The sequence below is a fragment of the Eumetopias jubatus genome, unplaced genomic scaffold (genome assembly GCF_037043125.1).
Source record: "Eumetopias jubatus isolate StellerSeaLion01/CBP00866 unplaced genomic scaffold, mEumJub1_p1.0 scaffold_7, whole genome shotgun sequence".
NCBI lineage: Eukaryota > Metazoa > Chordata > Mammalia > Carnivora > Otariidae > Eumetopias > Eumetopias jubatus.
In genome coordinates, this window is record NW_028274813.1 from 33,394,741 (window position 1) to 33,405,283 (window position 10,543).

The 10,543-nt window shown below is 52.4% G+C and overlaps 1 protein-coding gene across 3 annotated transcripts in view; it reads left to right on the forward strand.

Annotated features, from left to right (window-relative positions):
• Positions 1–10,543, forward strand: part of TMEM229B (transmembrane protein 229B) — a 38,112-nt gene that overhangs the window by 22,207 nt on the left and 5,362 nt on the right. For 2 of the 3 annotated variants that reach the window (XM_028120657.2, XM_088024569.1), the window contains exon 1: positions 2,426–2,516. Coding sequence is in view for 1 of the 3 variants with exons in the window: in XM_088024570.1 (XP_087880696.1) it covers positions 2,390–2,520 (131 nt within the window). In the remaining 2 variants the exon portion in view is untranslated. Of the gene's footprint in view, positions 1–2,334; positions 2,521–10,543 lie in introns of those variants that run through there. The other variant, XM_088024570.1, reaches the window with a different exon arrangement.

Consider the following 10,543-nt stretch of genomic DNA (forward strand, 5'->3'; position numbering starts at 1 on the left):
ACCCAAGAATTTTTGGCTGGACCCTTCTCAAGCTGGCTTGTCCATCCATCCAAAAGAAATCCCCTGGTCTTGAGGAATTCACCGTGTGGAGGGGGAACTTTTTGACAGTAATAACTTTCAGATGGGACATGATGTTTCAGGGCAAAGGTGTTCAAAGTCCTGTGGGAACATCAGTGATGGACTAGCTGGGGGCTTAGGAGGATGGCCTCACAAAGGAGTGAGGAGGGAGCAGGTTCTCAGAGGAGCCCCCAGGGGCTTGTCGATGAAGCTGGTTGGGCAGACTCAGGCTGACTGTTTACAAATAAGCCGCTTACAGAACCGACTAAGTAGATGGTAGTGAATGAAGCAGGCACATGGAAAGCAGCTTGAAGGCATGCTGTGTGGGGAGAGGGGGACTCTGAAGCCCAAGGACCAGGGTTTGAGTCAAATGTATAAATTTGGCCTAATCTCTTAATGTCCCGAGAGTCAGTGTTTTCATCTCTAAAAATGGGGGGTGGGGCTGGGGTGGGCGGGGGATGATTCCTGCCCTCCCTGCAGGAGTCTTGGGAGAATCGTGAGAGATGATATACTCAAAAAAGTGTAAGTTCTGCCCACGTTAGTTGCTATAGGGGCTCTTCACACATTGCTGTGCTCCAGAAACTTCGAGCTCAGGCCCTGCAGTCCACAAAGGAGCCTCATGCCATCTACACCAGGGGCCTGCTCTCAGGGGCCAGGGAGTGTCAGAGGGGTCCAGGGACAGCTTGTGCGCTTAGAGGCAGAGGTGGGACTCCTGCTGGACGATCGCCTCCTCATCCAGCCCCCGCTGGCTCCCTGGGGGAAGAGCCTGCAGACCAGGAAGCAGGAGGTGTCTAGTGCCAGGCCGGCCTCAGAAGGGAGCCTGTTTCTGACCGCAGTGGCTTCATCTGCAGGGGGCCCCTCAGCCAGCAGCGGGCTCCCAGGGCTGACTACAGCAACCAGTAGGCTGTGCTACCAGGATGTGGGCTTTGGTTTCTCTTTCTCTTTTGTCTTGTGCTTGCTGATGTGGCTCACTTAGGGCCTAGGGAAAGGGAAGTGCCGGGGGTGGGATTGAACTCCTCAGGTACAGGTCATGGTGATGCTGGGGGTAGAGGGGATGTCGGACATGCCCCACTAAAGCCCTTTCCTCGAGGTAATGGGTCTGGCCAGGCAGGCTGGGAGAAGGGGGGAAGACGGACAGGTGGGGCAGGTTGAGGCTCCTGTTTGGGGAGGAGCCGGGGAGGGCCAGGCCAAGCTTAGCAGCCCATTGCACTTTGCTCTCATCCTTCACCGGTCTCAGTGCGGGGGGGGGGGGGGGGGGGGCGGGGTTTGGGGGGGTGCACCCTCCGGGGCCACAAACACATATGCATACAGTGAATTTCAAGTCCCAACTCCTGCCCTTTCACTTCTCCTCGGTGGGGATGGGGAAGCCGGTCGTGGGCACCAGCTGGGGTGGCGCCTCCACGGATAACCCTGCTTGGAGGGTGGGCAGCTTCCACCCCTGTCCCGCTGTAGGGCCGAGCCCGACCTGAGCTCTGTCCTTGGGCTCGTGCAGATGGTGCTGCATCCAAGGGGTTTTCAGAGAAGCTGCAGGACCTTCACGTTAAAGTCAGAATCTTTATCAAATGGTCAAATCTTAGGGATATATTAAAAATGTGTATGTGGCCAGGGGCATCATAAAGTCAGATTTATATCAGCTTGTGGTCGGTTATTGATGTTAACAGGAAGGGCCTTAACAAGAATAGTGATAAAATAGAGTGAAATAAATATTAGGGTGGTGCGATTGTGGGGAGAGGGTCTCGCACACGTTTTGTTGGTGTGCTTGGGGAGAGGGTCTCGCACACGTTTTGTTGGTGTGCTTGTTTTTCTGTGTGTAGCTGCGCTCAACTCCCCAAATGCTGTGACAAATTTCCTATGTTATGTGCCTTCCTTGAGGTTCTTGACCGCGCTTGAGAGCAGATGTAGCCACTGCAGGGCGAAGGTGAGAGTGTAATTTGAAGCTAAATGAGAAAGGCACTGGAGTCTAAAATTATACCCCCTCTCAGATTTACAAATGTGCACACATTTACTCTTGGTGCAAGAAGCCCTAAGTCCTAGCCCCATGTGCGAATTGCCTGGGATGCATCCCAGGCTGTCATTGCTGGATTAACCAGACCTGAGCAAGCAGGACAGCACAGAGGAGATAGTAGGTTCCAAGAGAGGGGCTCAGTGGCCTGGGCGGGATGCCTGCCTGGTGCTGAGCCCCGAGCCTGGGCAATTGTAGTGTTTGCCTTGAGGCTCCCTCTCCCCCTGGCCTGGTGGGCAGCAGAAGGTAATGAACGCCTCCTTTTTTATTCCCAGGGACACATGGAAGCCTCCGGCCCACCAGCCAAGGATCAGCTGAGCCCTGGGGCTGATGCTTGCCCCCACTGCTGAGAATGGTACCGAGGCCCAGCCAGGCACCAGGACAAAGGTTAACCCGGGACACTCCTGCACAGCGATCCTGATGTCTGTTCTGAGCCGTGCACTCAGAGGTCTGATAAGTGAGTATGTGACAGGCTCCGCAGGGATCACCAGCCCTCCCTGCCGCAGGGGCACGGACCCAGGTTTGGAGGTTCTAGTTCTGAGCCTGTATTCTGTCCGAGGGCCTGTCACAGGGCTGTAGTTCCGGGGTAGGAGGGGAGTGCCCGGCAGGTTCAGGTCATTCAGCATGCTAGAGACATCTTAGAGCCACATGGTCTCTGAAATATGTGCCCGACCCAGATGGGCTGAATGAGTGATGTCAGACACCCAGCACATGGGAGATGACATCTTCCCACATTCCCTTTCTTATCTGTAGGCTCGTGGATGCTTTACCTCTGTGCATTGAGAACTGTATCTCATCTGGGATTCCAGACTTTGCCCAGAGCCATGAGCAGTTCACATGGCCTTGGGGAGAGCATCCAGGGCACTGGGAGGAAGTGGGATTTGTGGTGCCTTAGTTGCTAGAGAGGTGGCCACCAGGGGGGCAAGAGGAGCAAGTCTTCTGCTGCTTTTGGCTTGTGGAGGGTCTCCTCTTAAGGCTAGACAAGCTGCATGTAGAACGCCTCCCCCTCACCCCTGACCCTGGAGTCTCACCTGTCCTCATGTGGCCTTTCTTTCCAGCCTTGGCCTCTGGCTTTTCCTTGATGGTGCTTTAAAACATGATGATTGGCTGCTTTCCCAAGTCCCAGAGGTCTCTCTAGCCTGAAGGCTGTTGTCTGCATAAGGCAGACAGTCCCACTGTGGGTCAGGGACCAGCCAGCAGAGAACTCGCCTGGAAGACAAGGAAGGAGAGCTGGTGCTTTTGCACTCTTGATAGGACAAGTTGTTGGGAGCTGCTGGGCTGGTCCCTGGGGACCGGGAACCTTAGATTCCAGGCAGGAGCTTGCAGGGAAGGAGAAGGGCAACTAGGTAATTCTCAGCTTTAGGTAGAACTTGCCGGTTGACAGTTTAACACTCAGCGCTAGCATCTATGTTTCCCTCAGCCTGGGCTTGCAAAATCAGTTTGTGGTTGGAGGGCCTTTGAAGTCGTGCGTTGTTGGGGTGATTTGTAGCCCGGGAGGTGTGCACCTGAATTGCGGGGGTGGGGTGGGGGTGCAGAGATGGCCACAGAGACCATGGCGGGTACCCGGTGACTCAGACCAGAGACCAGCTCCCCACATCACGCAGAATTCCCCAGGGCAGTCTCCACCATCGGCCTTAGGACTGTTGTACCCTCTGGTCCAGTGACCCCACTCCTGGAATTATTCATTAAGAAATCTTTCTTTTGGAAATAGTCCCAGAGAAGAAAAGAGCTGAATTCTTTTGTTAGAGGCATAAAAACATGTTTCTTGTGGTGTCATGGTAATAGTGGAAACGGGAAACAATTGCTCTCTTTTTGTTGGAACAGCTAGGTTAAGGAAATTATAATTTTCCACCTGGTGGAATATCACACCGGCATTGTAATAGTGAGAACATAGGCAATACAACAACTTGGAAAAATGATTATGATATACTAAGTGAAAATGTCAGGTTACAGGATAAGTACATTAAGGTAACTTGTAAAGTAAACACATGAGAAATATGGCCAGAGAGAAATGATGGTGGCTGCTAGCCTGGTGGGATTAGGAATTCCTTTTCTTTCTATGATGCATGGATTTGCTTCTTGTGAAACTGAATGTAATCTGGATGAATACACAACACACATTAACTGACTTTTTCTAAGAGGTGGGGTGATGGGGGGCTTTTGCTCTCCAGGTCATTCTTTTCTGTGATGTTTAAATTTTAGGTGTGAGCACATGTTACTTTTATAATCAGGAAAAATAATAAACATCTTTAAAAATGTTAGAATTAAAATTTTAAAAAGACCATATTTCCCAAGAAAAGAGAAGAGAGAAAGGCTGAGGCAGCTAGTTGTTTATACGTGCCCTCATCAGTGTTTATACCTGCCCTGTGTGGGTCCATTCATGCTCTCATTCATTCATTCATTCATTCATGCCCCAGGTATTAGTAGGTCTTATTGCCAGGCACTCTTCTATGCACTGGGTACCTGGCACTGAACAAGACAGAGCCCCTGCCCTCCTGGAACATTCATTCTAGTTGGGGGAGATAGACAACAGACAAGGAGCAAAATACCAGAAAGTGAAAGTGCTGTGAGGACCGAAACTGGATGATGTCAGTGATGGGGAGGCTATTTTGGATTGGAGACTTGGAGAAGGTCTCAGGGGTGACGGGTTGAGCTGAAATCTGAATAACAATAGAGAGGCAGCTTGTGGGGGGCGGTGAGCAGGGGGGGCAACACAAAGGATGCCCAGCCTGAGGCCCCCACCTGCCGCCGGGTGCCCTTCCCGGCCTGAGCCCTGGTGAACCTCTGTGCCAAGGTGACTGTGTTCCCCAGGCCCACTTGCCCCCCTGTGCCTGCCAGCTAGGATTTCCTTAGCATCGGAGGCCTTCTAAAATCCTCTCCAGCCTGCTGATGCTCCAGGTGCCGGGCCTCTCTGGGCAGTGTGATGCTGGTCTCTGCTCTTGGCTGGCATGTGTATGGCAGGACTGGGCCTTCTGAGATTCCCAGCCACATTGGGGCGGGCTGGTGGTCAGGGAGGCTCTGGGTAACCTGTGTTCTGGTGAAAGTTCTTTGAATGGCACCTGCCTTGAGGCCCTCAGCAGTGGCTGCCACCGTGGTCCTATGAGGGTCAGCTATGACCCTGGAGGACCATTGTGTGGGTCTTGCCAGAACTCAGTCTTAGAAAGAACTTGGCCTCTCAGAATAGGCTGAGAGCCTTCAATAGCTCTGACACCAGGTCTGAGCTTCCCTGATGATCTATCTAGAAGCTCATGTCCTTCTTGCTTCCTGTTGTCTCTCCATATACCATACTAGCCTTCTAGAAGCAGAAACTCAGAAAAAGGTGGTGCCCACAGAGGAGCCTGTAGTCAGCTTCAAGGGCAGTGCAGGGTGCTGAGAAGGCTCTGGAGCCAGACTTGCTGACTTTGAATCCCAGCTCTGCCTTTTATAGCTGTAATTACTCAGCCTCTCTCTTCCTCAGTTGCCCTGTCTATAAAATAGGCCTGAGTATTATCTGAGTTAATACATGGTAAGCGCTGGGAAGAGTGCCCTATTATTCCTGTGACTTGGGAGGTGGAGGGAGGACCATCCCTGGGGACTTTCCTGGGGGATGCCCATAGCAAGAATGGGTGGAACTCTGTGGCATCTGGGCTAGCCAGTGACCACAGGTGCTTAGCTCCACTTGCTTCCCTTCTGGCCCTGAAGCAAGCCCATGTGCTCCTCCCAACCCCACCCCGCCCCCAACCCGACAACCACCGAGGAAGCTCAGGACAGTTTCAGACCTTCCATCTTTCACCCAGATGTTAGGGCAGCTGCGCACACCCCTCTTTGATTCCACTCACCTCCAGTACAGAGCCTGCCAGGAGACTGGACTCAGAGTCCCCCCACTGCCTTGCCCTCAGGGGCCCCCTAAGGGGGCTGTGCAGCTCCCCAGAGCATGGAACTGAAGCAATTTTGGTGCCTGGGGATGGGGAAGTAAATGAGGTGAAAGAAGAAGGCAGGCCTGCCTCGTCTAGTTGCAGAGAAGAGGAATTCCGATTTTCTAGCAAGATGCTCCTCTGGACAGAAGTTCCCAGGGTCATTGTGTTGTGGCACCTTAGCTTCCTGGGACAAGATGGGAGTTTGGGGTAGTACCAAAGGCAATCATCTCATTTGGTTTTGCCTCCAGCCTGTCTTTGACTTTTATGGTGTTCTCTTCGTCCCTCTCCACTTGCTCTGCTCTCTGCCTAAGGAATAGCTCAGCAGGTTCCAGGAGCTGGTGAGATCCTCTTAGGGAGCAAGACTCAGAACCCCTCCCCCCCCAAATCACCTGTCATCTGTCCCCCTGGAGGGGCAGTGCCCTGCTCTGACAAGTCGCCTTTGCTGGAACTCCGTGTTCACAGGCCCTTTTATCAACAAGTATGAGGGCTCTTGGACTTGAGTGTTGTTCCCCAGTATCCTGCTTGTGAAACCGTCCCCAGCTCTCCAAATTCTTTTCTCCTGTTTTCGTCCTTGCGCATGCTCTCCTCTTTACTTCACCTTGAGTTTTCTTTCCCTGGCTGTCCTCTCTCTGTGTCATGGTCCTCGGGATGGTTGCGTTTGTCCAGGGAGCTGTTGGTTCTTCCTGATGCAGGCCTTTGCAGGGCTTTGATCCCAGTTCGGAGCAAGGAGGTACTGGGAGGGTCTGGAGCAAAGGGTTCAGGTTGGGGGAGGCCTGGCCGGGGCCAGGGGAGGGTGGGGGAGCTTGTCCCAACTCAGAGTTTAAACACTCCTGTGAGTGTGAGCAATGGGTTCAGGGAGTGGAGTTTTGTGAAAATCCAGCCAAGTCAGTGCGGCCTCTCATGAGTGTCTACACCACCCCAGTGTGAGTGGCCATCCTGGCTCTTGACACGGTCTCATGTCCCTTTTCTCCGTCTTCGCTCCCATCTCCCGGCCCCAGTCAGGACTTCCAGCTTCCCCTGTCTGTCTCGTGCGGAGTAGGCGTGTTGCCCTGGCACAACCCCTCGGACGTGGGCCTGACCTTGCCTGGGTATGCTTCCCCTCTGCCTACCCCTGTTCTTCCAGGGACGGAAGATTCCAGAAATGGAATCCTATCCTTGGGCTCACCCTGTTCTTTCTCCCCCATATTCTCTTCTGTTCCACAGCTTGCCCTCCTTCACCCTTTAACAGCGGCTCCTTCCATCTTGCTTCTGTTCATAGGGTTTGGAAGTCCAGCTCTTCCAAGTCCCCCGCTCCAGGGGGCTGACTGGAGCCCCTGAGTGGTTACTGACTGGGAAACCATCCTCGGCCATGTCTAGAGACGAGCCCGCGAGGCAAGGGGAGCAGGGTTTTAAAGTCAGCATTCAGGTGGGGGCTGACCCGAGCAGTCCACTAGTTCCGTCAGGCCGCCGCACAGGATGAACGGGGAGCTCGCCTTGCCTCTCCTCAGCTCAGTCTCTGTTCTCCCATGGGGTGTATGTGCAGTTATTGGTTTCACGGGGTTGCTTGGCTGCTGGGTTGTGCTCTGGGTGGAGGTGAAGACCTGACCTGCTCAGTAAGGAAGGCTGCTAGTGAGAGCAGGGGCAGAATGACCCAGCCTCAGGGAGGAGGTGGTGCTCAAAGCAGGAGAAGCTGACCAGGAAGCCTGGCTCTGTGCCACAAATGCAGTCACCCTCTCTTGAGCATTTGCTGTCATCTTAGTGGTGTCCATCTGTTAGCTCATTTATCCTTACAAGTAACCCCCAGAAGTAGTTACTCTTATTATTCTCACTTCACCTATAAGAAAAGTGAGGCACCGAAAGGTCAGGTAACACGCCTTACATCCTACAGGTGAAGGGTACCAGGAAACCAGAAAGGAAAAGGCAAGGGGGGAGACCAGGAATTTAGGACCCGGAGCCTCTGAGTTTAACCACTTCATGCTATTCAAACCCGTGAATCATGGTTTGTCGTTGGTGATGGCTCAGGAGGGAAGGACCTGCATGAGCTTTATAGGACATCAGGTTTCCTTAGCTTCCTTTGTCTGGTGAATTTGTTGAGCATCTTCTATATATAGTACACAAAGATGATTAATACACAGTCATACAACAAATGTTTTTAAGATGCAATTTTTTTTAAAGATTTCTTTTTTTTTTAAGATTTTATTTATTTATTTATTTGACAGAGAGAGACACAGCGAGAGAGGGAACACAAGCGGGGAGTGGGAGAGGGAGGAGCAGGGAGCCCGACTGGGGGGCTCGATCCCAGGACCCTGGGATCATGATGTGAGCCAAAGGCAGATGCTTAACGACCGAGCCACCCAGGCGCCCCTTTAAGATACAATTTTATTTTATAAAAGTTTAGACAAACTTATTAGAAAAAGATTTTAGATTATACAGAGAAGTTTAAAGAAGGAAATAAAAAGCACTTGTGATGTCACCATCCAGAGATGATGATGGCTAATTTTTTTGTACATTTGTATGTATGTATGCTTTTGCAAAATCAAAACCATATTAATTATTCAGTTTTGAATCCTGCTTTTCTCTCTCTTACTGTATTAAACGTTCATCAAGTGGCCACTAGTGCAAAGCAGAGTGCGAACTGTTGTCACAGAAGTGAACTGGGAGCAGAGGTGGGCAAACAGGGCAGCCGAGGAGGATTATGGGCCAGGGGCCAGGGGCTGGGGACGGAGGGGGCAGTAGCAGTTGGGAAGGGAACCCCAGGTAGCAAACACAGTAATGCAAAGATCCAGAGCACACGATCTGAGGCAGAGGTGTCTCACAAAGGGCTTTGCCAGCCATCCCTGGGGGTTCGAGCCTTCCTGTGTGGATGGTAAGGACACACTAGGGGGCCTTACGTGGGGGGAAGCATCGGATTTGTGTTTTAGAAGGACTGCTGTTTCTACACACTCTTCCTTTGAGTGATGAGTGAATTGGAAAGGAAAAGGCCGGGGCGGGGGGGAGACCAGCTGCCGATGACGGGGGGCATCCGGGTAAGGGATGGGACGGCTTGAAGCAGAGCAGCAGCAATGAGAAAGGGGAGTCAAGAAGAAGGGATGATTTCAAACATGGTTACGTGGTAGAAAAGGACAGGAGGTAATGGCTGACTTGGCGGCGGCGCCGTGGGACTTGCTAGGACCAGTAAGATGTTCCTGGGCACGACTTAACCAGAGTCTTGAAAAGCATGGCACAGTAGGGCCTGCTTGTCCATGTGCCTCTGCCCCGGCCACGAGAAAGCGTGCCGGGCACGAAAGACAGGTAGATCAGAGCCACCCCAGCCAAGGGCAGGACAGAGCTCCCAGACGCCCAGCGGTCTCGTGATCGAGGCCAGCCAGGATCCACCAACCCACAGACACACAGGCTGTAATAATAAATGAGAGCTGATTTAAGCTGCTGAGTTTTGGAATGCTCTGTTATGTAGCAGTGATGAACTGATTAAGAAAGGTCTTTTTTAGTTGAATGCTGTGTGCCAGGCACTGTTCTAGGCACTGGGGATGCAGTGCTGAACCAGACAGACAAGGTCCTTATTCTCAGGGAGCTCATGTTTGGGTGGGGATGCGGCAGAGGAAGCTAGAATGACCCCAGGGCCTCTGGCTACTCACTGGGTGCAGGGTGGGGTCACAGGAGGAAGACGAGTTTTGCGGAAAAGATACTGAGTTTGAGGTGCCGATAGGACGCTTAGGTGGAGGTGTTCAGGAAGGAGTGGGTACGTAGGTGTCAGACACAGGCGAGATGTCTGGATGGGGACTGGACATTATCAACATAATGAAACAGGAAATCATCTGGACTGAAGCGAGACAGAGTAAGTGCTCTGTCTCTTCAGGGGAGGAAGGGCTGTGGCGGTGGGGATGAAGAGGATTTGATTCTGAAGGTCACCTGGAAGTTGGGTTTGTACTTGGAGATGGTGAGAGGAGAGACACAGGAAACATACGGACAGCACCTGCAGAGGCAGGAGGGAAAACCAGGAGAGCCAGCTAGTGAGGAGAAGGCTGAAAAAGTAGGCTGGAGTGAGTTCCTGGAGAGTCTTGAGTGCCAGGCCAAGGGTGCTGTGGTGTTTCCTTAGGACACGGGGGGGCCACTGAACGCTTTTGAGGAGGGGAGTGCTACTAGGCACGCATGTCTACGAGCTGGGCAATAGTGGGCAGTGGGATGAGTGCTGAAATAGAAATCAGGAGATGTGGATTCTAGGCTCAGCATATCCATTCCCCGGCCCTGAGATATGGGGCAAACCCACTTCTCTCAGAGCCCCAACTATCTCTCTGAAAAAATGGGAGCAAAACTACCTGCCCTTCTTCACATGAATCTTAATTTTGTAAGAACCAATGACAAAAATGTGAACGAAAGTGTCTGGAAGACCACAAAGCGATGCACCAGGGTGTGTATTTTTGTGATGAGGTTTGCTTTAGCTGAAAGATGAGGCTGGGATTCCCAGACAGACGGGCAGACTGCAGATGCCTCCTGTTAACCTCCGTCCCCTCTCCCACCTTGACAGAGGTGTCCAGCCTGGGGTGCACTGGGATTCGTGTTTTCATGCTCTGCCTTCCCATTCCTGATGCTGCCCTGAACCCTCCCCCCT